General features: G+C 34.9%; 8 protein-coding genes across 16 annotated transcripts in view; 2 read left to right on the forward strand and 6 right to left on the reverse strand.

Annotated features, from left to right (window-relative positions):
• LOC128886065 (solute carrier organic anion transporter family member 74D) overlaps nt 1-6,548 on the reverse strand; it is a 113,008-nt gene extending 106,460 nt beyond the window's left edge. For both annotated transcript variants that reach the window (XM_054140610.1, XM_054140609.1), the window contains exons 1-3: nt 5,219-6,548; nt 3,647-4,413; nt 1,544-1,580 (exon numbers count right to left, since the gene is read on the reverse strand). The gene's annotated coding sequence lies outside the window, so the exon portion shown is untranslated. The remainder of the gene's footprint in view (nt 1-1,543; nt 1,581-3,646; nt 4,414-5,218) is intronic.
• Nucleotides 6,549-7,189: 641 nt separating this feature from the next.
• Nucleotides 7,190-8,222, reverse strand: LOC128886083 (splicing factor 3B subunit 6). Of its 2 annotated transcripts, none has more exons than XM_054140642.1 (3): nt 8,080-8,222; nt 7,868-7,986; nt 7,190-7,687 (listed from the first exon to the last, which is right to left on the reverse strand). In XM_054140642.1, the coding sequence occupies exons 1-3, from the start codon at nt 8,110-8,112 to the stop codon at nt 7,462-7,464; spliced, it is 378 nt and encodes a 125-aa protein (XP_053996617.1). In that variant the 5' UTR covers nt 8,113-8,222; the 3' UTR covers nt 7,190-7,461. The 2 variants fall into 2 exon arrangements, with proteins under 2 accessions (XP_053996617.1, XP_053996616.1); XM_054140641.1 differs by having other exon boundaries at nt 8,074-8,222.
• A 1,035-nt stretch (nt 8,223-9,257) lies between these two features.
• On the reverse strand, nt 9,258-16,940 carry LOC128886068 (probable elongation factor 1-delta). Of its 6 annotated transcripts, none has more exons than XM_054140621.1 (9): nt 16,853-16,940; nt 13,296-13,430; nt 12,072-12,560; nt 11,152-11,250; nt 10,849-10,918; nt 10,554-10,726; nt 10,172-10,241; nt 9,970-10,095; nt 9,258-9,885 (listed from the first exon to the last, which is right to left on the reverse strand). In XM_054140621.1, exons 2-9 carry the CDS (start codon nt 13,386-13,388, stop codon nt 9,731-9,733), a joined length of 1,275 nt encoding a protein of 424 aa, XP_053996596.1. In that variant the 5' UTR covers nt 13,389-13,430; nt 16,853-16,940; the 3' UTR covers nt 9,258-9,730. The 6 variants fall into 6 exon arrangements, with proteins under 6 accessions (XP_053996596.1, XP_053996597.1, XP_053996593.1 ...); XM_054140622.1 differs by lacking the exon at nt 16,853-16,940 and adding an exon at nt 15,686-15,841 and having other exon boundaries at nt 12,072-12,542; XM_054140618.1 differs by lacking the exon at nt 16,853-16,940 and adding an exon at nt 15,686-15,841.
• LOC128886069 (protein artemis) lies at nt 13,661-15,679 on the reverse strand. Its single transcript, XM_054140624.1, has 2 exons — nt 15,479-15,679; nt 13,661-15,083 (listed from the first exon to the last, which is right to left on the reverse strand). The coding sequence occupies exon 2, from the start codon at nt 15,065-15,067 to the stop codon at nt 13,880-13,882; it is 1,188 nt and encodes a 395-aa protein (XP_053996599.1). The 5' UTR covers nt 15,068-15,083; nt 15,479-15,679; the 3' UTR covers nt 13,661-13,879.
• LOC128886080 (chromatin accessibility complex protein 1-like) lies at nt 16,489-17,978 on the forward strand. The gene is made up of 2 exons (XM_054140637.1): nt 16,489-16,900; nt 17,350-17,978. Exons 1-2 carry the CDS (start codon nt 16,766-16,768, stop codon nt 17,725-17,727), a joined length of 513 nt encoding a protein of 170 aa, XP_053996612.1. The 5' UTR covers nt 16,489-16,765; the 3' UTR covers nt 17,728-17,978.
• Nucleotides 17,886-19,087, reverse strand: LOC128886078 (transmembrane protein 199). The gene is made up of 2 exons (XM_054140635.1): nt 18,545-19,087; nt 17,886-18,452 (listed from the first exon to the last, which is right to left on the reverse strand). The coding sequence occupies exons 1-2, from the start codon at nt 18,960-18,962 to the stop codon at nt 18,202-18,204; spliced, it is 669 nt and encodes a 222-aa protein (XP_053996610.1). The 5' UTR covers nt 18,963-19,087; the 3' UTR covers nt 17,886-18,201.
• Nucleotides 19,043-20,236, reverse strand: LOC128886079 (biogenesis of lysosome-related organelles complex 1 subunit 5). Its single transcript, XM_054140636.1, has 4 exons — nt 20,036-20,236; nt 19,850-19,932; nt 19,394-19,582; nt 19,043-19,292 (listed from the first exon to the last, which is right to left on the reverse strand). Exons 1-4 carry the CDS (start codon nt 20,196-20,198, stop codon nt 19,125-19,127), a joined length of 603 nt encoding a protein of 200 aa, XP_053996611.1. The 5' UTR covers nt 20,199-20,236; the 3' UTR covers nt 19,043-19,124.
• Nucleotides 20,237-20,253: 17 nt separating this feature from the next.
• On the forward strand, nt 20,254-22,460 carry LOC128886081 (uncharacterized). 2 transcript variants are annotated; one of them, XM_054140638.1, is made up of 4 exons: nt 20,254-20,888; nt 21,745-21,886; nt 21,967-22,035; nt 22,134-22,460. In XM_054140638.1, the coding sequence occupies exons 1-4, from the start codon at nt 20,758-20,760 to the stop codon at nt 22,287-22,289; spliced, it is 498 nt and encodes a 165-aa protein (XP_053996613.1). In that variant the 5' UTR covers nt 20,254-20,757; the 3' UTR covers nt 22,290-22,460. The 2 variants fall into 2 exon arrangements, with proteins under 2 accessions (XP_053996613.1, XP_053996614.1); XM_054140639.1 differs by lacking the exon at nt 20,254-20,888 and adding an exon at nt 21,101-21,400.
• Nucleotides 22,461-25,143: the final 2,683 nt, after the last annotated feature.

Consider the following 25,143-nt stretch of genomic DNA (forward strand, 5'->3'; position numbering starts at 1 on the left):
AGCCAGCCGCACTTTCATCTTCGGGGGCAGAGATTCAGCCGGGTGACTTGCAACACGCGGGGCTGACAATGGCCAGACCGAGAGAGGCTCTCGCCTCGAGTCCTGCACGCATAGCGTCGGATAAGTGGTTCGACCCGAGCGTCGACCAGCGCAATGCGTGAGACCCGTCCGGGAGGAGTGCATACTGCAACGAGATTGCGTTGATTCCGCTGCGAGATAGAGCGCCGTGATAGATGAAACCGCGAGTGCCAGGATTGGACGGGTTCAACTGGCAATTAGACCGGACAATCCCCTTCGGTTAACGATGCTGACGGTTTTAACGCTAGAGCTACCGAGGCGCTTACTTGGTCGAACCGGCTGGACAAATGTCAATTTTGTCAAACTAATTCCTAACAAAAATTACTAGCTGTTGAAGTAGCACTGAGCATTTCTTAATACGTGACGTGTATTGTAGGAAAAAGTAACGATAAAAAGCAAAACGACAAGATACGCGAGCGATAAGGCAGAATACTGCGTCGACAGTGTAGTGCACACTATCGATAAGGTAGAACGCTTAATGGATAATGTAGAATCTCTGTTGATCCCTCCGTTGATAAATCAGTGCACGACTAGTAGAAATAAAAATCAACCTAACGAACACTCTCCTCTCAAATTAACCTTGTTAAGTCAGGTTTTGCCACGCATTCCTTTCTGTATGCAAAAGGAATGCGTCTACGTCTATTTATTAATAACATTGTAAAAACGATTACTAAGAAAGATTCTGCGAAAGAGTAGAACATTAGAGTGACGGAACAAATTCAAACACTCCGTCGGTTAATTGCGCGAAGAAATAATTAAGCTATTTACCGCATGCAACCGGGAGACCCGCTAATTAGGCATAGCAGCACGCAATGCAAACACGTTCGTTGACGCGTGCATATGCGTGCAGCGACATACTTCTCCGCATGCCGTTCTTTCGTCTCGCGGTTTCAACACCACCAATTCTGCCGTACCCTGACCTTCTAAAAATAGGTCAGTTTTGGGAAATTGTTTAACGTGAACCCAGCATAATGTAGAAAGTTCATATTTAAATGCAGGATTGCGTACACTTGTATACATATTTGTTTTTCATCAAACATTGTTTTAATTGCTTCGTGAATATCTTTAAAAAGTGAGACTACCATCATCGATACAGCAATGCCGAAGAATATCGATATCCAGTAAGTATAACTAAATCTTCGTGAATATTGTACGTCGCTGATACGAGGTGTCCTATAATAAACCACAAGAAGTTCGTTGGACTGTCGATTAGAGCTCAGACAACTCGAGATCCGATTTAAATAACTATTTCAGAAATACTCTACACGCGAGAGGTAGCATATTTTTAAAGATCTGTACCTGGTGGGCACGGCAAGCCCGCTCCATAGTTTTTCTAGGATTAGAATGCAACCAATGGGACCACGTGATAATACCGGAAATAGATATCGTAAAACCGCAAAATGCAGCCTCAAGAAACAATCTAAAGTTACAAAGCGAGTAGTATGGAAGGAAAGTCGAGACTCACCGCATTGCTCGTCTCCAACGAGGAAAGGACGCACCGCCTGCAATCAAGAGATGGACAATCGATTAATATCGGAGTAATTAGGTTAAAGTTCAACGTGGAATTGAGCTTGGATGAAAGAAAAGATTGCTATCTGGAGGCGCAAATAGGAGTCAACTACGAACGAAGAGAAACACTCGCCACTAATGAAAATAACAATAAAAATAATTTGAATCCCTCTGAAACGATGAAACAAATTGTTTCTAAGACTAAGAAGATTAATCTGACCATCCATTCATTTCATACAAAATTCATCTTCGGAATTCAGATCAAATATTCTTTATCGAGATTAAAACTGCAACTGTTTGATGGAATGAACGTTCCCAGTGAATTGCTCCACGCTGGTTTTATTCGTTTGCTATTATTCGAATAAAACCCGTCTTTGTCGAAAGGAAACACACGTGGCCTGGCAGAACCCAGAGCTTGCTTTCATGACACGCTTGAACGTGCGAAGGGTTGGCCTGACACGTGCGTAAAAAGGCGACGTTTAACTCGTAAAGCCCTTTCTTTGTCGTTAGCGCAACGCGCGATGCGTTTAACGAATACGTTTACCAACGCACAATATGGCGCACAAGTCAGACTCGACATCAAAGAATGTCGTGATACTTGTTTTACTTGTAACATTTTTATAAGTTACGAAACTGTCTATTATATATACAAACATATATTAGGTTGTCCAGAAAGTTCGTAGCAATTTCTAAGAAAAATTCAAAAACACGTTTGAATTTTTAATATATATTTATTGAATTACATACGTGCCATTTTCTTCTACAACCTTTCCACTTTTTAAGGGATGTATACATATTATTTGTTTTCAACCACTTCGATACATTCAGACCTGTACCATCTACCAAAAATCGACACGGACTTTCCGGACAACCCAATATTACTTTATACACTATATTATACCAGTATGTTATTACATTTATTTTCTCGAAGCGACTACTACCGATACATGATCGATCTCTGCTGCTACTTTCACCGTATGGATAAACTAAGGATCGAACGCACAAAAACGAGTGCATAAAGCTCTGCATCGTTGCTTCGAGAACAAAGTTCATGCTGTATTAGAGTACTATCGCAAAGGAGAAGCAGCTCAAAAGCTGGTTGCGCGACGACGTATTTATCCAGACAGCGGACAAACATACTCGCTCGAGTACCTGGCACCTGCTCACTTTTACAGACTTTCAGAGTGGTGCGCGGGGAAACCGAGTGAAATTGTACGCAAACCCAGACAAAAGGTGAGCCTTTGACATTTTTTCCTACCCCTTTTTACATCTCGACTCGGTTCGCGCGCGCTTTCGTCATTCGGTAGATCCAATTTCGCCACGACATAATCATTTATGTAGCTAACAACTTTCTATGCTTCGTTATGTTAGTTATTATATTATATATAATAATATATATATATATATTACATATATAATATACATTATATACATAATATATATACATATATATATGTATATAAATATGTATATATATATATTATGTATATAATGTATATTATATATGTAATATATAATATAATTGTAATATGTAATATATATGTAATATATTGTACATTAAAATATTATAAATTATATTTTCTCTGATTCTTTTTAGGTATTTTTTTTTTAACCAGAACGAATTTCAGACTTTCTGATTTCCCCTACTCCGACCACTTGATAACCCATCCTCGATGTTTTGGATGCACTCCAATTACAAAATCACAGGAATGTGTCTATTCCTATACGCGACTATCGATAGCCGATACAGATTTGAAGCGAACGAGGCTGTCGGTACAGCGCCAAGCGTACGCGAAATCCGAAATGCTGAAATCACCTATTACGTGCGCTCGTCGGCAGCCCGATTCGATAATTAGAAATTTCATCGTGTCGACGCGATATTTGCGAGTCGAACGAGTTGCATTTGTACGAATTGCGGGGAACGCTGCCATGCATAAATAACGCCGGCGTGTGTACGCAAAGTGTACGGGACGACAACGACGACAATGGATACAGTCGATCGCGTGAATAAACACTCACACATGCCCACACGCTATTTATCTCACGTATGCTCGCTCACCTCGATACAAATCGGCAAGCAGGCAGCGGGCCGTCACAACACGAGTGTCGTCGCATCTCCTCCCACCACGCCACGATCGTCCTCTTCCCGTTCATTCATTCCGCCTCCACGCGACGCCGTTGCTTCTCTTCGAACAACGTTCGAGACATTAGCAGACGACACAGCATAGTTATGACGGTCTGGTGCGCATCGGCGCCACACTCGACACGACACCGTGTAAAGTACGTTATCGTCGTCCAATCGGGCGCGATAAACCGAAATCACATCGACCAATAAGAGATTACGCCCCAGAGGCACCGCGTGACGAAACGAGATTCACGTCAAACCGACGCCATTCGCGGACTGTTTACATCGCGTCGGCGATCGCGATACGGCCGAAACGACTGCTTCCATGCAGGGCCGGCTTAAGGCGTTGGGTTAAAGGAGCTACGAGTCCGAAGGGCCACTGGATATTCAGTGCCAAATTAGTCACTTTTCGATGCTGAATCAATTTATTAATACTCTACATTATCTATTTAAAACAGGGGTCGATTAACCCCTTTTCGTCGCACTTGCTCCATTTCCTGGAGACCTGCGCGATTTTAATTAAACTCTGATCACTGTCAGTTATCAACATACTCTGAAGTCTGTTCTCGCATTCTGTATCTCCGTTATCATAGTGTGCGAAGGCTGGCTGATGTATGAATGTTTATCCAATACGACGTTCGGTGCAGGTTAAAGCTGCGTAAGGACCTCCACTCACGGATAGGACTGTCCCACATGATCACCTGTTTAAACAACCATCATGTTTCCAGTAGAATTTCGCTAATTGAATCGAAAACCAGTGTTTTCGCCGTTATATCCACTTTGCAAATGCGTGTTCGCGTGGCGATTGGATTTGTTTACTGGTGTTTTCATGTAGATTCGTATCATGACATTTGTCGTTATAAATATGGCGAGGCGATTTAAGCGGCCCCAATTGTAAATTATTTGCGTTCGCAGAAGTTGACGGAAAACGGAAGAGATAAAATATTGAGAAAACGAAGAAAAGAGAGATACTATTTTGAAGAAATAACGATACTCTGTCATTACCCGTATAAACACTTTCTTTTAAAACGATAATAACAGAAATACTATACTATACAGAATATACACAATTTTTAATCAAGAAAATGTTTATAAGGTATAAAGAAATAAGTATTACATGTATACTTGTGTACTAAAACAGCAAGAAATATTATTCTTTTCTGCAATTCTGTTTACATGTAAACAAGGTGTAATAACTTACTATATATAAAATACATTTACAGTTTTCAATCAAGTCAATCTCGATAAATTCTTTGACGAATATGCTTTTATTTGTTCAGAATCAAAGACATCAGAGTATACATAGATAGAGTAGAGGACCATCCGAATTGCAGAGAGACAACTTGTCATGACAAATCGAACGAACTTTTTCTCCAATCTAATATGATATCTCCGTGGATAATGACCGCGAAAATCACATCACAAATCGACGTATGTCATGTCACAAAACTGTCATCGAAAGATCGTGACTAAAACTCGTGGCTGGACCGTCACGTGAACACGCACCTTTATTTACACCGACGGAATAAAAATAGTGTCACGCATGCACCGGAAGATCGCGCTACTCTTCAAGTCCGGTGGGTCGAGACGGCGTGACGTGAACTCGCCCCACGGCGAACAAGCTCGTCAATAGGAGAACAGCAACGACGAGGAAAAACCACGAGCACTCGTAGGCGAAATGCCCGACATCGCGGACGAAACTGTCGTAGATTGTACGCGGTACACGCGACACGTTCTCAAGGATGTCGGTGAACGTTTCGCCGGCGACTTCGCCGCTACCGCAACAGCCGAACGACATTTGACCGTTTTGAGGAGCCAGCTGGTACCTCGGACGTTCCGAATGTGACAAGTATGACGCGTCGAGGTCGACGAGTAAACAGTAAACACGTAGTAAGAATACCGGGTGTTTTATATGAGACGGATCGCGACCAAACAGGCTGGCTAAGCGAGTTTTCGCTTTCGACTGAAATCGAATGTTCCTACCGACTAGCCGGCTGTCGACGCGATGGTGTGAGTACGCGCGTACTTGGGCGCACGCGTGTAATCATAGTATGCGTCCGTCGCGGTATAACATGTACTAGAGCTCGGAGTTACTTTCGAATCCTCCTGTATTCGAATATCGATATTGGATTATCTTTATTCGAGAGATTCGCGATATTGGAGCGATGCGACTTTTGTGACTTACGTACTCAAAGTTTACTCATAATACTCACAAAAGTCGGTTCGGGTACATGGAGTTTTATTGTATTCGGCTAGGTATGAAATATTCGAGTATTATTTGGATAGGCTTATCCTTACACCATTCATCAATATCCCAGTATCGTGTGTCCCGAGATGTCCCAACAAGTAAACCGTAGCCTGTCTCGGGCTCGCGTTACAAAACGCCAGTGTCGACGAGATGAGTCGACCGATTGAATTACGCGCGCGACACGCGCGCACTATGCTCCACGATGACGGACACATATTTTCGATTTACCTTTACGGCAAAACATCGCGGTAATAACCCTGTATATACGATCTGTCGATAAGCTCTTCCGTGGCACAAGAGTCCTCAAGGTCAACGCAAGGTTTTGTAGGGGACATTGTAGGGTTTTGTACGTTTGAATTGAAGCTGGTATGGACTTATTCGAAAACCGAATACATACTAGTCGAAACATTGGCGTAATTTCAAAATGAATAAGGAATCATCCTATCAAAAATGAAAGGAGCGAAAATGAAATTTCTTCTTACAAGTTTACAGGCCCTCGATAACAGGACGACTTTAAATGAAACGCAACTTCATAAAAATGAGAGTGCAATAATTGGAAAAATTATGAATACAATATTCGTAATGAGTCGTATGCTTACATTTGGGGGAAGAGTTTTAATCGGAGTCGTGGCTATCATCCGAGGTCCATGGAAGCGGTGGAATGCCACTCCACGACTGACTGTGAAAGTTGTATTAATTACAGCCTTTTAATGCGTCGACATTTTTTCACCCCGGTTTTTATATCTTTTCGGGAGGAGAGCGGGAACCGATCGTATTCCACACGAAAATACTCTCTCGCTGCTTACCCCGGGCCATTGAACTTCCATATCCTCGAGTTATCGAAACTTCATTAAAGCTACAATTGCTTAGAAGAATTTTCATGTGAACGTTCATATTAATGGCTCAATTTTATAATTAAAACTTTAGAAGATACAAAAAATAAATATCATACGTATTCTTGCATATTAGAACTGTTTTTGTATTACTGTAAAACCAAACAATTTATTCATACACTCTGATTTCTTTGATTCTGAACAAATAAAAGCATATTCGTCAAAGAATTTATCGAGATTGATTTGATTGAAAATTGTAAATATATTTTATATACATATAGTAAGTTATTATACACTTATTTACACGTAAACAGAATTGCAGAAAAGAATAATATTTCTTGCTATTTTAGTACACAAGTATACATATAATACTTATTTCTTTATACCTTATAAACATTTTCTTGATTAAAAATTGTGTATATTCCATATATACAAAGTTATCACACCTTATTTACATATTCATAGTCACACAAAAAATACTTAAGATTTTAATTGTTTTAAAACCTACAACAATTGTTACAGAGCAGGATTGTTTGATTTGGGGAATGAATTACAACAATAAGATAATATTTAAAAGAACTCTTCCAGACTCAAATACTGCTTAAACACTAATTGGAAAGTTACTTAAACTTATGCTTACACTTAGCTTAATTTAAAGAATTATGTTATTATTTTTTTTCTTCATTCAGATTGTACTTTGTTTTTAATTTATCTATTTCCTCCATCTTCTTATCCACATCAACTCGTTTAAATGCTTTATTGCTTTGATAGTATAAAACTACCAGGTAGCGATTGCAAACGTTAAAGCCACTCAAATGATCGCATGCATTCTTTGCATCAAATATGTCTTCGTAAACGACAAAAGCTGTACCTCTAGTTTCTGCTGTATTACCCCTAAAAGGATAAAATCTTTCAATGTAGTACTCAGCAACCTGTATATTGTAGCTTTAAGCAATGATTTCTTTGTAATAATACTTAACAGTATATGATTCTAGCAACTTTTTTTTAAGTATTTACAGATGTTTTTATTATATTCATATTTACAAAGTAGAAATACAGATCATAATTACTTACACTCTGATTTGCCTAATGGCTCCATATTTTCCAAAGATATCGTACATTTCTTCGGCCGTAATTTTATAGGGCAAATTTCTTATATATAGTACTCTATTCACCTCTGGAGGTAACCTCACCTTAAAAAAGAATCGTAGAAAATAACAAACATGATCGAAGAAGTAAAATAATTTATGACATAGAAAACGTTTCACATTAATTTATACAATTACGTTAGACTTCCGTTGCAGTATTGCCATAGTCATGATTGAAATATAAAGGTTTTTTCTCGTTTATGCAGAAAATACAATCGCAGAATTTGTTTCTTTAGACGACACTGAAATTACTCATTCAACACTGAACAGTGCTCTTAGTGACCACTGTTGCCATCTGAAATTCACTCTTTCCCCCACGATAGGGAAAACTAGAATATTTGGAGCGCGCAAGTTTCCTTTCCGTAGAGAACAGTTGGCGTGATTTGGCGGTATATAGTTGTTTCATTATTCATAAAGTAGGATGCCTTTTAGAAAGTAATAAAGATAGTTTCGTGTCACGCGAAATAATAAATAATAGGAATGAAGTACTTGAACCCTACATACGATCCTACTGAGTAGTGAATAAAATTGTTCGCATTCTCGTCGCTAGATGGCGTCACTAATTCCAGTTATGTGGCAATTCACGACGCCCTACTTTACCAACAAGTAGTTGAAAAATAAAAAATACTAATTAAAAGCTAAATTGACTCTAAATACTACTTTTAAACGGACGCGATATTCATTATACGCAACACTAATTGGAATCGCGGTTGATCTTTATTACTTTGTGGCTTATCATCGGAGTAGCTCTGCGTTGTGTTGCTTATCATCGTAGTTGCTTTGCATTACCATGAGTTTTTAAAAGTTTTAAATGAAACGTTAACCGTGATTGGTTGTCACTTCTTAATATCATTTCCGGTCCTTTTCAACGGAAATTGAAACTGGAAAGTGAAAAATATCAATATGTATGGTACATATATGTGACCTAATCGATATAAACCTTTACCTTAACGTTCGAATACTATGAAATATATGTTGCATATTATAAAATGCACTTATCATTACCCTTGTCTGAGAAATTTGTTTACGTTTAGTAACCTTACTAACTTCAATAGATGTTCACAATCGATTTCCCATCACTTATCTTTTCATGTAGATAACTACACACAGAACCGATGCACCACTTATTAGAACAACTTTATTAGCTCTTTCCTAACCTAAATTATGTATTTATTTGTTATATACATATCTTATTCGTTCCTATTTCTATTTTTATTCAACTGTGTGCATGCTTAGAAAGAGAAGCTTATATTCGCTTTTTTGCGAGTTTGTTTATGGGAAGAATTATCAAGGAAAAAATAATTGGTCTAAAAATTACGTTCGAAATTTTTATTCGTAGTAACAATACTCCGAAACAAACAATTAAAAATGGTACTAGTGATTGGCATTATTTACTTGCAATATCATTTTCTTTAATTTTGTTTTATTCGACTTCGCATCATCATTACCATTTCATACATATTTACTTACAGTTTAAACATGTAGAAATTACATTTTTTTTTTTTTTGATAGAATGTATTGATGCTCGATCACCCAGTTTAAAAATTTACTTTATCCAAATTCTTAGAAATTACTTAATACATTGACACATTGAATAATTATAATTGAAATACGACGGCAATTTCTCTGATTTGTTTTTGGACAATCGTGTTTAATATATAAGACGTACGCAATAATGTATTCATCAAAGTAGATATTGCTAGTGGAATGAAGAGATGGCACAACAGACCAATGCCTGATTGTATTAGAACCGTCATATAATTTCTACGAAGAAAGCTTCGTTAGTAATTTATACTTTGTTAAAAGCTGCAATATCCACACTTTGTACAAAGTCTTCATTTTCTTGTATCTTTTCCGTAAGCCAATCTACGGAAACTTTTTCGTCTTCTACAACACACGAAATCTGAAGTTTATGGATTCCAAAGGCAAGAGGAACAAGTTTTGCTGAAAAGAAAAAATTATTTTTATCCTTAATTTAAATTATATATTAAATTGGTTATAAAGTGACACTCGATATTCGTAACTCACCCGCTCCCCACAAGAGACCATCAGTTTCAATTTTTCGTACTTCGGATTCCATAGCAGCCATATCAGTCTCATCATCCCACGGTTTAACGTCTAATATTATGTTCGATTTTGCTATCAAAGCTGGTTCTGTAAGTTGTTATTATTATTATTATAAAGATATAATGTAATTATATTTGAAATGCAAGTTTAGTATACAACTTACTTTTAGATTTTTTCGCGGCATATGCAGCCAATCTTTCCTCCTTAATTTTTGCAGCTTCTGCATCTTCTCCCTAACAAGTTAAGTATTTGAAGAATTTACAGCACAGATCATAAATAACAATATTTATATTTTAATAGTTGTACAATAGTATTTCTGTTGATTTCATGTAATAAATAGAAAAATATAATTGAATGCATTGGTATTCTGGGAATATCTGGTGTACTATGTCTTGTAAATATCGTCCAATTTATACATTTTTACACCCTACTTGAAAAAACGTATAAAATGTACTAAATGTATAAGTATCGTGCAGAAATGACTTCAAATATAATGGAAGGAGATTAACTGCTTAGTGTCTTTTGCAGTATTTCTGCCCACTTGCCTCTGAATCTGAACCAAACAAATCAACATCGTCGTCATCTTCAGTTTTTTCTGGTAATTTTTTTGGAGTTGGATCACAATTCTGACACGAAGTTTGATTAGATTTGTCTTCAAGATCTTTCACACGTGCCGCCAGTTTATTAATGATATTACGCAATTCTTCGACGACTATTACTGAAATGTTATAACACAGAAAACGTTACATTACCAATAATGTAATTCAACAGCAATATTCATTGTTGTTGAGTAAATTCACATTTACTCAATAATAATTGAATAAACAACATAATATTTACCAAGATCTGTGTTATCCTTTTTGGTATCATTTGGGGTGGTAAGACCAGCAACAGTTGCAATATCGTCCATCTGTAAAATAATTGTAATAATATAATAATAGTAAACAAATACTATAATAGTATATAATAGTAATACTATACTAACCAAATATGATGAAACAAATGATTTATTAAAGTTATAGTTCATTTTAACAAAAACAATGAAATATTACGCCCATGGGTTTGCATCAATATTCGATATTATATTAGTAAGCAGGTTTGAAAATTTGTTATATAAGGGTGTGCAAAGGGTGCAGTACTCACACACTGTAAAGATTGTTTAATATGTTGACGAGCCTTGGCGACCTCATTGGCTAAACTTCCACCAGCAGATAAGATTGGACTAGTAGTTTGTTGATTTCCCTGCATCCACCAATATTAAAGGTCAACTCAGACCAAACTGATTGTTATAAACAATCCAATATCATATCTCCACCCAGATTTATAATTAATGACTACATTAAAATTATATAAAATATATAATTATTCTGTATGTACATAAAGTATAAATTAGTCAAAATGAAAACTATTATTTATTATTATTTTTTTTTAGAAGTAACTTTATATAACATTATTTGTAGTCTAAATAAAATTTTCAGTTCATTACTGTAAATATTCTAGTGTAACCAGGTGGAGATAGAAATTCTGAATGTTCAAAAAGTGAATAAATAATAAGCACAACAAACGATTTGACAGCATACTAACAAGTACTAATTGGTATTTACTACAAAAGAAAATGTTGCAAACAGATGTGTTAGTATTATATGTAAATATGTTATTCAACAACAAACCCAAGGCCATGATAAAATGTATTTTCTAATCAACATACGTGCGCTACAATCTCCTTTTTTTTTTACAAAGGAAGAACATGCATATTGTTAAATCACATAAGAATATGTACATATTATTTTTTTTATGTACACACACAATATTATCAAATGTAAGATTCAAATAACGATATAGATTTGAAAGTATTCAATGAAATAGTGATCACAGTTTGTTGCTAATGTGATAGAAAAAAATTAAAAGAGTATTTAATATTTAATAAATATTTAAAAATATTATAAGCAGATTTCTACAATAATCTAGGCAATAAAACTTATATTATGATGAACTAAATACAATTCTGTAAATACTACATTGATGCAGACAAATTTTATTAATATATCCATTACAATATGTACCTGATTAGGTAATTGTTGTATATTCCTTATTAGTGGTGTAATATTTTCTTTCATTTCCTTAATATCATTATTTCCTTTTCCCCTATTTCTATGTCTAGATTCAGCTTTGTTCTTTTTTCCTTTTACTTTTGTATTACATTTCTTAGACACGTCATTTGATGGGCTAGTCTCTTTTTCTTTTATGTCATTGTTAACATTATCAGACTTTTGGTTCTCATCTACATTTTCCTTCTTTTGCATATTGTATTCATTCTCGCTTTTAGTCGTATGTGAGAATGAGACTTTTCTTTGATTTTTAGGATATTTGAGAATGTCGTTTTGTTCAGTTTCAGAAATCAATAATTTATTATCTTCTAATTTCTTAGACTTTGTTTCGGATAAAGAGTTACTGTTCAAAATATCTTGACAGTTATTACTTATTGAAATTTCAGATTTAAGCGAGCAGCTTTCAATAATTTCATGAGACACCACCTTCAAACATGTTTCAAGCTATGCAAGTGGAAATTGATGTCTTGCAATTAATGTATAGAATAAAAATTAAATGAAGCATGTTTCTGTTACATGCTAAATAGAATTCTTATCATCCCAACAAAAACAACTTTATAAATACTTTCAGTGAAAGTGTCATGCAATTTTTTAACTCCTTGAATATGTAAATACATTAAACTATATTGTTGTGTGTAACCATAAATATAAATAAACAAATTGAAAATTGCATTGCAAGTTGTATGTTCTTACTTTTCTGTTGCTAATATGTTTACCACAAAAGCTTTGTATTAAAGAAGATATGCAATACCACATAACTTATTTAAGTATTCAACAAGGAGAGGAATGAAGTTTTTATGAGAAAAATAAAATTTCCAAGACTTTGTGTAATTACAAACAGACAAAGTGTTCCCTATCACCAGATATTCCCTGAAGTGTGTTAGAAAATGTTAAGTTTTTGTTAATAGAGAAAAAAACACAAGGCATAGCAAAAGGGCATACATTAGCCATAGATGTTGGGGCTGTGATTTAAAGTTCTCTGTTTATAAACATACTTTTAAGTACTATAATTTTCAATAAAGTTCTACTCTAGTTTCACTGTAATAAAAATAAATAAAAACCAAATATTTTTTATATTTGTTGTTTTGTATGTTTAAAAACATTTATTCTACCCCAATTGACAATCACCTTCATGAATCCAATAACATTAATATATAATTCAGCAATAAAAATACTTACCTTAGCCATTTTTTCAAAATACAGTCGTTCTGCTTTATCATAGGATGGCTTGTCGAACCATACCTTCTCTTGTGCTAATGCTGATTTTTCCATCTTTTAAGGATTTATTTAATAAGTGAAGATGCAAGTAAATTTCTGTAACATGAAATTTGACCTTAAATTTTTTTTAACTTCATCATACAAAATTATTCAATTTTTCATAGATTTTATTTGTACTTGTATAACTATGATTTATGTGTTTATAACTTAAAAATATCTGACTTTAACAGCATAGCACACATTAGAACACAGATTATGTAAGATTATATATTTAAACATGGAAAATAAAAATGTTGAAGAAATTCAAATCATTTTTATTTATTGAAAATACAATCTTTTTAATAATATGCATAAAATATATAAGAATGATATACAATTGTCTTTTTGTTAATATATATCTATATATATATAAAAATGCTATGTAACAATCTTTTCATCAATCAACAACTTATCAAATAATTATTAATATCCCTATAACCACGTGGTGTGATTTATTCATTAATATAAATAAATAATTTATTTTTCATTGATAAAATAAGTAAGCATCATGTGCTATCATCATCACTATTAAAATATTCAGACTTAAAGGAAGATTTATTTGCTATTTTATGAATAGGTAATTCTAGTTTATATATTTGATTAATCGTTTTTTGTTTATCTGATTTTCCTCTTATTTCATCCAATAAACGATACATTTCCTTTTCTTTCCCATTTTTAACTACACAGGGATGTATTTCTGATGCATTAAAATACTGAATAAATGTTTTGAGCTCATCAAAAGAAGAATGTGTAGAATAGCATACATTGTAAGTTCTCTTTTTTTCTTTATCCCATTCTCCTATTATGCTTGTATCCTTACCTCTCCATTTCATTACAGATGGAATAATAGTCATGATGTGTATATCGAGCACATCATTTCTACATTTTAAACGAGACTTATTATAGTGTTTTGGTGTACAAGCATGAATCTTTGTAGTACTTGGATCATTTGTAACATGATGAAATAATTGCTCGATGCGACAATAATTTTTATACACAAAATCTGTTACATGAATTTTCATATTTAGCATTTTAGAAAGTTCAACAAATAGGAATTCAGAACCATATGTGGCAGAACACTCCAGGGTAACAACATTTCTTGGGTCTGTATGTATCCATTTTTTTATGACACTGCTCATCTTAATTAGACTTTCTTCACGGGTAGGCAAAGAAGGAAAATCACAATCTAAAAAAGTTGTATCCAAGTAAATTGTAGTAAATGTTCTAGGTAATAATTTAGAATGTTTGTAATAATGTAAGTTCTTCAACTTTGGAAAGTCTGTTGGATTAATGCGAAAGTCGCCGGTGTATAATATCGACACATTATTTACTTCAAACATGAACATTACAGAACCTAAACAATGACCAGCTGAAATGGAGGTAACAGAAATGAGCATTTTCTCTTTACTCTGCAGTTCATATTCTATAACAGTGAGTGCATTAATATTTAATTCTTTAACACAACTTTGAAAATCATATTTACATTCTAGTAATGCTTTTGTAATAGGACTACAATAGAGATACTTATTACATTTGTTTAAATACATAAAAAATTCTTTGGATAAACCACTCATGTGATCAGTATGACAATGACTAAGAAAGAATACAGAAGATGATGTTATTAAGTTTTCTCCTTCAAAATGATCCACTGAGATGCCAGGTATCTCCTTAATGAACCCAAGAAAAGTTGACATTCTGCCACATGTATTCCTGTAATTTTAAATCAATCAAGCAAATAGTTTTTTTTGTAGAAGCTATTCCACCTTACTAATAATCTCAATTCATGACATGATTTCTAAGTAAAAAAATCAATTTGGTAAATAAATTAGAAACCATTTTGCCACACAATCAAGTACACACGAAAGCAATCAAACAATTAAAATCAAAGTAACTTATGCGATTTTATCACATACAAGAACTTTATTGAAAGAAGATAATAAGAGTAAAAAATGTTTATATCGTACAAATGAAATCGTGATGTCACAAACAGAAAACAGATGTTTGCGTATTTGAAGAATAAGATCGTAATTTTGTAGGTTATAATCATAAATTGATTGTATATGTTATTAACGACAGAAAGGGATTAAAAGAGGTCATTTACGAACCAATGGACCGACGATCAATTCTATTCCGAACGAACAATCAGTAAATTTCACGTTGGAACTTCAAAAACACGAATCCGCCATGTGTCGTATTGATCGATTAATTCGTTGGATATGTAACGAAGTATAATTAATTTGAGGTTCGCTGATACTGTAAAACGGTTGACTGGACGCGTTGATTATGTACCAATTGAATATTATTAAATATACCTTGACTCGTTACAGATTGTCAGATTGATGCAACAACTGTCTGCTCGCCAAAATCGTTGTAAGCCGGATATAACGTGCTAATTGAAAAGAAATAGACACAGTGGTGTACGAACGGCAATGGAAGATGTCACTGATACAATCGATCACACTGGCGAATTCAACACACTTTTACTATTTAAAATATTTTCAACTCTCGCTGTATTCTTTACAGAAAAATGATATTAAATTAAAAAATTGCTGAATTTTACGTGTGGAACAATTACTGGCTACTAAATATATAGAGCAAGGTTTAAAAAATTATAATATTGATTTTGCAACATTTTTATCTTAAATATTGTACAGGACGTCTCACGTAAATCAATATAAATTATTTCAAATATAAATGAAATATAATTTATTTCATCGGGTAGTAGACAGTTAAAATAGCGATGAAATCTAAATTGATGATTATGAATAGAACTCGAACTATTCAAATAGTTCTATATTCGAATACTTTATAGGTACACGAATTCAATGTATAAGTAAACTACAAATATTGTTAATCAAATAAGAAAACATTAATTTATTTACACTATTTAAATAACACAGATACTCGTGTCATGGATCACGAATCGGATGAATGAAATCAATCATTTTTAGAAGACGGTTAATTTACATCAACATTGTTGGACAATATTGAATCTATTAAACAATTAATAATTACAATTACAAATGTAATTTAAAAAGCAAGGATAACGAACTAATATTTTGTAATAGAATTATATAAGATTTGTTGCATCTTTTTAATACTGCATCTGAAGGAAAAAGTAGGAAATCTAAAAAAAATGTAGACACGTATAAAAGAAAAAAAAACGTGTTTGAAACGACATGCATAAGCAAAATTGTCATAATTATTTATTATTTTCATTATTCTATAAAATATACCCGGTATATATTCGAGTATTACACACAATGTGCAAAGTAAAAAAATTAGCGGTAATTGATTTGTAAGGATTGGTAAAATTACGTTGGTCGTGAAAGAGGTTGTAAGAGGTGGTTTACGACGTTTACGTTTCTAGCAGAAATCAATTTTCAGTGAAGATGACTGCACAAGGATCACCGACCAAATCGAAGGAATTACGTTTGCCTATGTCAAGAGTGAAAACGATTATGAAAAGTTCTCCTTACGTTGACACAATCGGCCAGGATGGATTATATGTAGTCACGAAAGCTACGGTGAGATTAATGCCAGAACATTTTGAGGTTAAGTGACGCTCGATATGGTTATTTTGTATATTTATGTAGTTTCCATACTTGCCGTTTCGCGGTTTACATTTTTGTAATCTCTATATCTATAATACATCTCATAATTCGAAATTCATTCAACGTATAAACGTATTTCGATAACATTTTATGCATGTGCAGACGTTTTTTCGATTTGGACAATAAGCTATTTTATATCAGGTCTTGGAAATTAAAAATGTAAAAATGAAACATAAGTTTTTAATATTTACTCGCTTCAGTTGCCACAATATATAGTACCTACTACTCTCTAATGTAGGCATATTCAATTTTAACGAATTTCTTTTAAACCATCATTATATAATAATAATAATAATACTAACAATACAAAATTGTCTTTCATACATTGTATTTGAATGTGTGCATTTTATGAATTTTTTCAGGAACTATTCATACATTATTTAACAGAGGAAGCACATTTACAAGGGAATAAAGGCAATTCTTTAGATTATAAAAATCTAGCAGAGGTGGTACAAACTAACGATACTTTGGAATTTCTAAGAGAAATAATGCCTAGGAAAATAACAGTGAAACAATTTAAAGAAATGATGGCAGCCAAAAATAGGCACAGTAGCTCAGAGAGTAGTACAGATTCGGACAGTGATAGTGATTCAGAAACAGATTCTTGTACAGACAGCGATGATAGAAAACCAGAGGAAGGGAGCTCGTCAAATAGTGATGAAGAAAGTGAAACAAAGGAGAATGGTAAATGTGACTTGGTCAGTGGAAAGAGTGAGAACGAGAATGAAACTAAAAGATAAGGAAGTGGACATGGAGTTTCATTTACATTACCATAAATAGGTTTAGATTATATAAGGAAATTGCTTATACTTCATTGAAAAAATGTGGTTGTAGATAAATGTTTGGTGTTTATCAGTATTTAATACCATAGATGGAGTAAGAACAATAATTATAGGAATTGAGCATTATTTTTATATGTATTCAATAAGAAAGATTATCACATACTATGTAGGTACATTACAGAAACATTGTAAGCATTTGTACAAAGGAAGGAATTTATTTATTTTTCATAATCTATCAGCCCAAAAAGCTCCTTGCTATTTTTATTTAATTATTGAAACAAATAAAATGCAGATTTCTCTGTGTTGAATGTATCTTTTAGCTGTATCATTTGTTTTGAAAACTTTTATGCCACATTATAGTATTACTTATAGAAATTGCAAAATAATCCATTAATTCTAGAATACACTTTTATAATAATCACTTGTAACATTTTATTCTTGATGTAATTTTTTTGGTATTGATGTTGATATTGTATCATAATCATCCTCGTTTAATTTAATGGCTAAAAAGTAGATTTCAGCCAAGGCTATGATTAATGCACAAATTATACCTAGTAATAATCTAAATCCAAAGTCTAAACTTCCAACAATCAACTCCACCCCTATGAATCCAAAGGCAAAACCTGCTAGTACAGAAAATACAAATTGTGCAACAGCTATGAGTTGCTTATTTATTTGCTTCACTGAAAAATAAATGAAACACATATTTTTATATATATACATATAAATAAAGTTCACCAAAAAAATTATTTATACTTTAATTCAGTAATCTCACTTTGAAAAGAAATAGTGTCTTCTGGTAGTTTTCTTCTAACTGAGTCAACACCTTTGGTCATAGCTCTGTATTCTCTAGCATCCTGTTGTGCTTTCAGTTTCTGTATTCTAGCTTCTAGGTCAGGATTCCGTGGAGTAATTTTTGGTGTTGGTAATTGTATATCTGCCTGTTCTAATAGTTCATGTAAATAAACATTTTCCAGTTTTGTTTTTCTGTGCTCTTCTAGGTATGAATTCAGCCATCTTATGTCATCCAATTTCAATAAAACATCCTTTCGCCTATCTTTACCAGACTTCTTTAAAGCAACAATACCAGATGGAGCATCGTTAGTTTTTTTAATATTTTTAAAAACAAATTCAATTAACTTTTTATTTGGATTTATTTTTATAGAAGTGTCTTCAATTAATTCAATCGGCATTCTTATACTTTTCAAGTACAAATATTCTATTGCTAACAGAATAACATTATTAGGAAATGTTAAATGCAGTATATGTTAAATGCAGAGTTGGAATTACTTTATATTATATTAGCTATTACAGAGTAGAAGAGTAGAAGATATAATAATATAATAATAGATTCTTTATGGTGTAATATGTAACTTTCTTTCTAGATCGTCATAAAATTCTTTTATTTCGTTCTCCTTTTCTTCGAAAATATTATTTACTTTTTCACACTTTTTACTCATATCATTGACAAACTTCTCCCACTCAAATTTTCTTATTTCCCTGTTTTCTTGTAATGCTATATCCTGAAATTATCATAGAATGTATGCATTAGTGACAAATATGAATCTATTCCAAACAATATTCCTTGTATAATAATTAAAGAGTTAGTTAAAATAATTCATACAATGTCAAAATTATGTTCCCTTTGAAGAACTTTCTCGCACATACTCAGTGCAACATCAACATTTGCTTTTAAGCTAGGCAAATGGCAATCCCCAAGTTGCTCTGTTCGATCAAGTTCATTTTCCTTCAATTCTGTTGAGTATTCAAGTATTTTGAAAAGTCGTTCCACCTCCCTGTCACCTCTCTTCTCCTATAAATATAAATCCCCTAATATGTATTTTTAGAGTTAATAAGAAACAAAATGAACAAACAAAAGACTTTGTATGAATATTCAACATCTCAGTCTAGAACCACTTATAAAACTAAAATGTCACGAAGTCATATTGTAGGTTATACTCGATAAGATGTTATCTGAACAAGTAATATTGCGACAACAAGTGTTTTCATTCGTTTTCGTGTATTAGATAACAATTTCTTGCTAGAAATCATTGTGAACAATTTTAGAGTAATACCTTACCTGAAATTCCCGCAGGAAGAAGGAGATTTCACCTTGGGTAAACGGTCGATGATCAAAAAGTCGGCTCCAAATTTCACCGGTGTCTACGAAAACGTCATATCGCGAGTAATATTATAATGAACAGTCGCGATAAAAAAAAAGAAATTTGAAATCTATGAATTTGTAATCAATCCGTATATGCCGCACCTTTAATAATGGCCGCCATGATCTTCAATGATCTTCCATGTAGTCGTGTAGTAGGATAGTACTTCGGACACTTCGGTACATTACTACTACTACACTTGACACTATAGTGATGTATATGAACTGCTTTTGTACATTGTGCTAAATTCAAATATTTCTTATACATGGTGTCCCAACAATGTTGTAACACATTGAAAGGGGTGGTTCGGGAGGTGATTTGAAACAACTTTTCCCTTAGCGAAAATGTTGTCCGAGACTTGGTTGAGGAGATATTAACAGAAAACCCCGATCAATCAGAGCGCGAGTATACCATTGGAGCGGCCGTGGTAGCAAAGGCTACGAGCTAAGCGGCCGCGTCCAATGTCCTTCGATGCACGTCGAGTCACTTGTTCGCGTACGAGCACGGCCGTTTAGCACATAGCCTTCGCTACCGCGGCCGCTCCAACGGTATACGCGCGCTCTGATTGGTCAGTGTTTTCCGTTAATATCTCCTCAACGAAGCCTCGGACAACATTTTCGCTAAGGAAAAAGTTGTTTCAAATCACCACCTGAACCACCCCTTTCAAGGTATTACAACATTTTTGGAACACCCTGTATACTTATGTGGTAAATTTAATATTTATTATTAAAAAATATTTAAAACGTAATTTATGTAATATAATAATTTACAATATACGTTTTTAGAACAATTTTTGTACTAAACAAATGATACCTGTTTGAAATAAATGAAATTCAGAAACAAAAAATTATTGATTGTTGATAACAGGTGCTGGGCTCCACGGATAATGTCTGTGGATCACTCCTTGTTTCGGGAGCCGTATCACTTCTTCACATTTGTGGCGCTGATATCAATTTTGTACGTTTATCACACAGCCCTCTGTGTAGTTTATGGCTTAGTTGCTAAGTAACAGCTTTCAAATGTTTTGGCGGGTAAAATATTTTACGCAGAACCAGAAAAACTTACACCCGAGAGTGTATCAATGCTAAAGAAATATAATTTTCCTGATACTAACGATATGATAGGAAGACTTTAAATAGAGTCGCTTCTGAAACACGAGGTATTTTATCGCGAAGTTGATCCGCGCGTCCGACATCAAATTACTTTCCTTCTCGTGTTACAATAATGCATTCCGTGAATTATCAATTGAATATTTGAGACATCGCGAGAATCGTCCCGTGGGTCCGAATATGCAGCTCACAGTCGATAGTGGGGATATCTGTGGACTATAAAAAGGGACTTCCCTTCGATTCTTTGCCATTCGTGTTGCGAAAGATCGGTATCGATATCGAGCATCGAAACGTCGTCGAGTGCACAATGAATCCCATCCTGCGTTTCACCTTGTTCTTCATCGTTCTACCTGTCACAATGTAACAATTTCATGAATTCTTTTGCTTTCTGTCAGAATTTTTTTCCCGTAATAATATATCTAAAATGGTCCTATTTAAACAGAACAAAAACATTAGATGAAGACCCAAATTAAATAAACCATAATTAATTCAACTAACAATAGCAATTATTAATACAATTATTAGTCTAACAATCTGTGTCTGCACTGACTACTCGTGTATTTAATTTGATTTCCTTATGGGAGTAATAATTTTCGATTATTAAGTTATTCAAATATTTCCCACCATAATTAAAATTAAATGTATTCCATTTAATATTTCATACGAATTACAACGAATAACGCATATCTGTTGGATTCAACCAGACAAGAATCAGTGAAGAATACTACATGCTGGTGCGCCGTATTTCCGGTGGGAACATCAAAATCCATAATCGAACACGGGTTTCAATTTGACACGTGTTACGAACAAGGCGAAGAGGACTGTCGCCAATTGTGCATCGCTGTGGTAAATAATTCATAGATACTGATGTACGTTTCTGTCTTGTGTTATAAGGATAATTGTCGAAATTTAAATATTCTGTACAGGCGAAATCGATGGAGGCCAGAGCGCCGGATATAATTTGTGAAAATCTGATTACCACAATGAATCTAGAGGTGAGTTGTTACAGACAATAACCTGTTGTATTTGAAACATCTGAAATGTGACATTCAATATTATTTTAAGTATCTGACTTATGGTTTTATCTTCTTAGGTCGAGTTGTATTCAAAAGCCTGTAACGCAACGGCATGGAAGTCCACGGAATTGAAAGGAAAAAATCGAATCTGTTGTATTGAGGGGATATCGATACCGTGCACCGAGGATCGAGAATCAATCGATCAATCATTCCGAACCGCGCTTTTCGCGTAACTCCTCGATCAGTCCTCCTTTTGAAATTTGTCAATATTAGTATTTTAGTCGATTGTTCTTCACTAGAGCAAGAACATAATTTGGTAAGAAAATGTAATTGTGTTCTCGGAATTTCAACCATCATTCAACCTTGTTATCTGTATTTTTGATCAAGTTTCGTCTAGGAATAAAATGTACGAACTAAATACTTGCTAAGTTCATTGACGAATGGAAATCCCCTTCATTGTGATTGGTTTTCTTTATATATACAAATGTTTAGCTTTTCGATAGATATACAGGGTGTTCAAAAAAAAAGCGTTCAATATTTATTGTATGTTGTATAGGGCACACTGTACCGAGTAAAAAAGCTTTAGTAAACATAGGTCCAAAGGTCAACCGTTTCTGAGATGTAAACATTTTTGTTTGCTAGTATCATGATTGACTTACTACTGGGTTTTTGATGTTTATAGAAGATTTTCCACGTGTCCACCGCTCATTTCTGTACACGAAATTGAAAAAATGAAATTAATAAACACTGACATACACATCGCATGCGATGGAAGCATATAAGTCAATCATGATACTAGCAAACAAAAATGTTTATATCTCAGAAACGGTTGACCTTTAGACCTATGTTTACTAAAGCTTTTTTACTCGGTACAGTGTGTATATGCGCCAGGCAACTTAAACGGAAGCAAACATAGTTGAAAGCCATTTTTTTGAGGCTTCGATCGAAGATTTCGTCCGCCTGGCGAATTTAATCTGATCAGGCGTCGCGCGTCAAAGGCGCCACTGACCAAAATCGACGGCTTAAAAGGATTAAACGCTGTCCTCCTCTCACCTCAGACTCCTCCTTCGTTCAGAAACGATTATACTTACGCAGTCCGACTCTGGAGTTAGCGTGGAAATACGGAGCACCTCTCACGGATCCCCAGATATCTTCTATTTCGTCAATGGTGTTCAGAGAGCCTCGTCCCAGAAGCCAGTTCAATAGAGGGTTTGTTATCGCTCCCTCGACTTCCTGGAGATGAGTCCTTCGTCGTGGTTCTTCTATATCGACCTTGCCAGCCTTGGGAAGCCATTGTGCGCTCGCGGTTTTGTCGTCCTTTCTTCTCCCGATTTAATGACTCCGCCATTTTCGCGCAAACCCCATCCACCGCCGTCGAAATCTGCTCGACTTCCTGCCTCGCACGAGGCTGACACGATTATTTTCAGAATGGTCCTCTCGATGGCGAGAAATTTGTTCTGAACGATGTTGCGTTTGATCACAGAGGAAAACGCTCGATCTGCACCTCTTCGTTTTGACCTACTTTTTTAGAGGGATAGACAAGTAGATCTTGTTGCCCATCCACTAGTGTGTAGCGAGTAGTGGTCATCGACTTTCGCGTATCCTTTCAAGTAAGATTAAAGAAAAATAGGGGAAATTACTGATGCCGCCAACCCTTTATAATATTATATTAAGTGCGAAACGTAATTTTAATGGAAAAGTATTTCTTACAAAATAAATTAGGTTACATCAGATGTTCGAACTGCGATCCTGTATACGAGACTTTACTAAACTTCTATAAATTCCACAAATTAAATGAACAGTTACTAATGATTATTAGGTAAGAGTTTCGCCCACCTCTGCACAAAACTAGGGGAAGGTATCTTCCGACAAGGGTGTAAAATAAATCTCAATCAGTCGGGAACGCGGATCCGAAGCGGTTTACCCAATAATGTGTCGCGTAATCGAATCTCCGGGGTAACACCGCGTCGAAGATCCGGCGGTTGAGCCCCCGTTTGTGTAAATAATTCTACGCCGGTAGGATAATCAATGCACGGTTATTACCATGTATATACGTCGTTAGTTTGTTAGCCGGGATATTAGTTTCTGTGTGTTTTCGCGCGTGCAAGTGAGCACAAAGGCACCGCGGAATTATACGGGCTCGCAGGGAACGCATCTCGAGCAATCGAATCAACACCTCGTTCTACGCTTTCGTCTTTGGTGCGTTAGGCGTCTTCCGTCTGTGTCCAAGGATTATGAATTCCATTTGTATATCTTCAATTCAGGCGAAACCGATTAGCTCTTCAAGGTCTACAATAAGAAGGTCTACTTTTTCGTAAAAATTTATTAGAGTCGAAACACTGTATTTTCACCTTATTAAATGAAAAATACAGTTTCTCCCACTATCTAGTCTTACCTCATAGATACTAACCTCGAGTCAACACGAATAGAAACACGAGTTGCAAGATGCCAGAGACATCATTTAATTGATCTTTCATTCTGTTTCCTCACTTCGATGTTAATTGTCAACAAGAGACATTTTTCAATTAAGAATCCTCTCCTCTCCTCTCTTCGAGGGTGTCTTTTCGGAGCTACTAAAAACTGTATACCTTCGGCAGGCCATTCGTCCAACATCCGAAGCAGCCTTCGACGACGTCATCGCTCGAAACACGCAGCTTCGGATCATTAATTCAAAGTCACTGGCAGAGCTCCGTATAACGAATACCTCTCGGATGGAAAAAGTGATGAAAATAGATCAGAGACGAAACAGAAATGCTGGAAGCGAAAAAGAAACAGAAATAGAGTTAGGAAGGGTCGCGAGGATGGGACACGGCGTGGTACCAAATTAAGCTCAGCGAAGGAATCCGTAATTAGTTCGTATAAATTATCAGTTTACGGGGGCCAATGGGAGTCACACGAGAGACATATCGGAAAGTAAACGAAGCCCCGTAGACCCGTGAGTGATATTAATATTCATATTAACGGCGCTAATATCTGGAGCGAGAGCTTATGAATCCACGCGTAAGATCTGCGGCATCTAAACAACTTGACGCGCCACTAATAAAGACAAATTGCTTCCTTGGAGTGACACTAATGCTCTAGGACGAG

Source organism: Hylaeus anthracinus, unplaced genomic scaffold (assembly GCF_026225885.1).
Source record: "Hylaeus anthracinus isolate JK02 unplaced genomic scaffold, UHH_iyHylAnth1.0_haploid 11982, whole genome shotgun sequence".
Taxonomy (NCBI): Eukaryota; Metazoa; Arthropoda; class Insecta; order Hymenoptera; family Colletidae; genus Hylaeus; species Hylaeus anthracinus.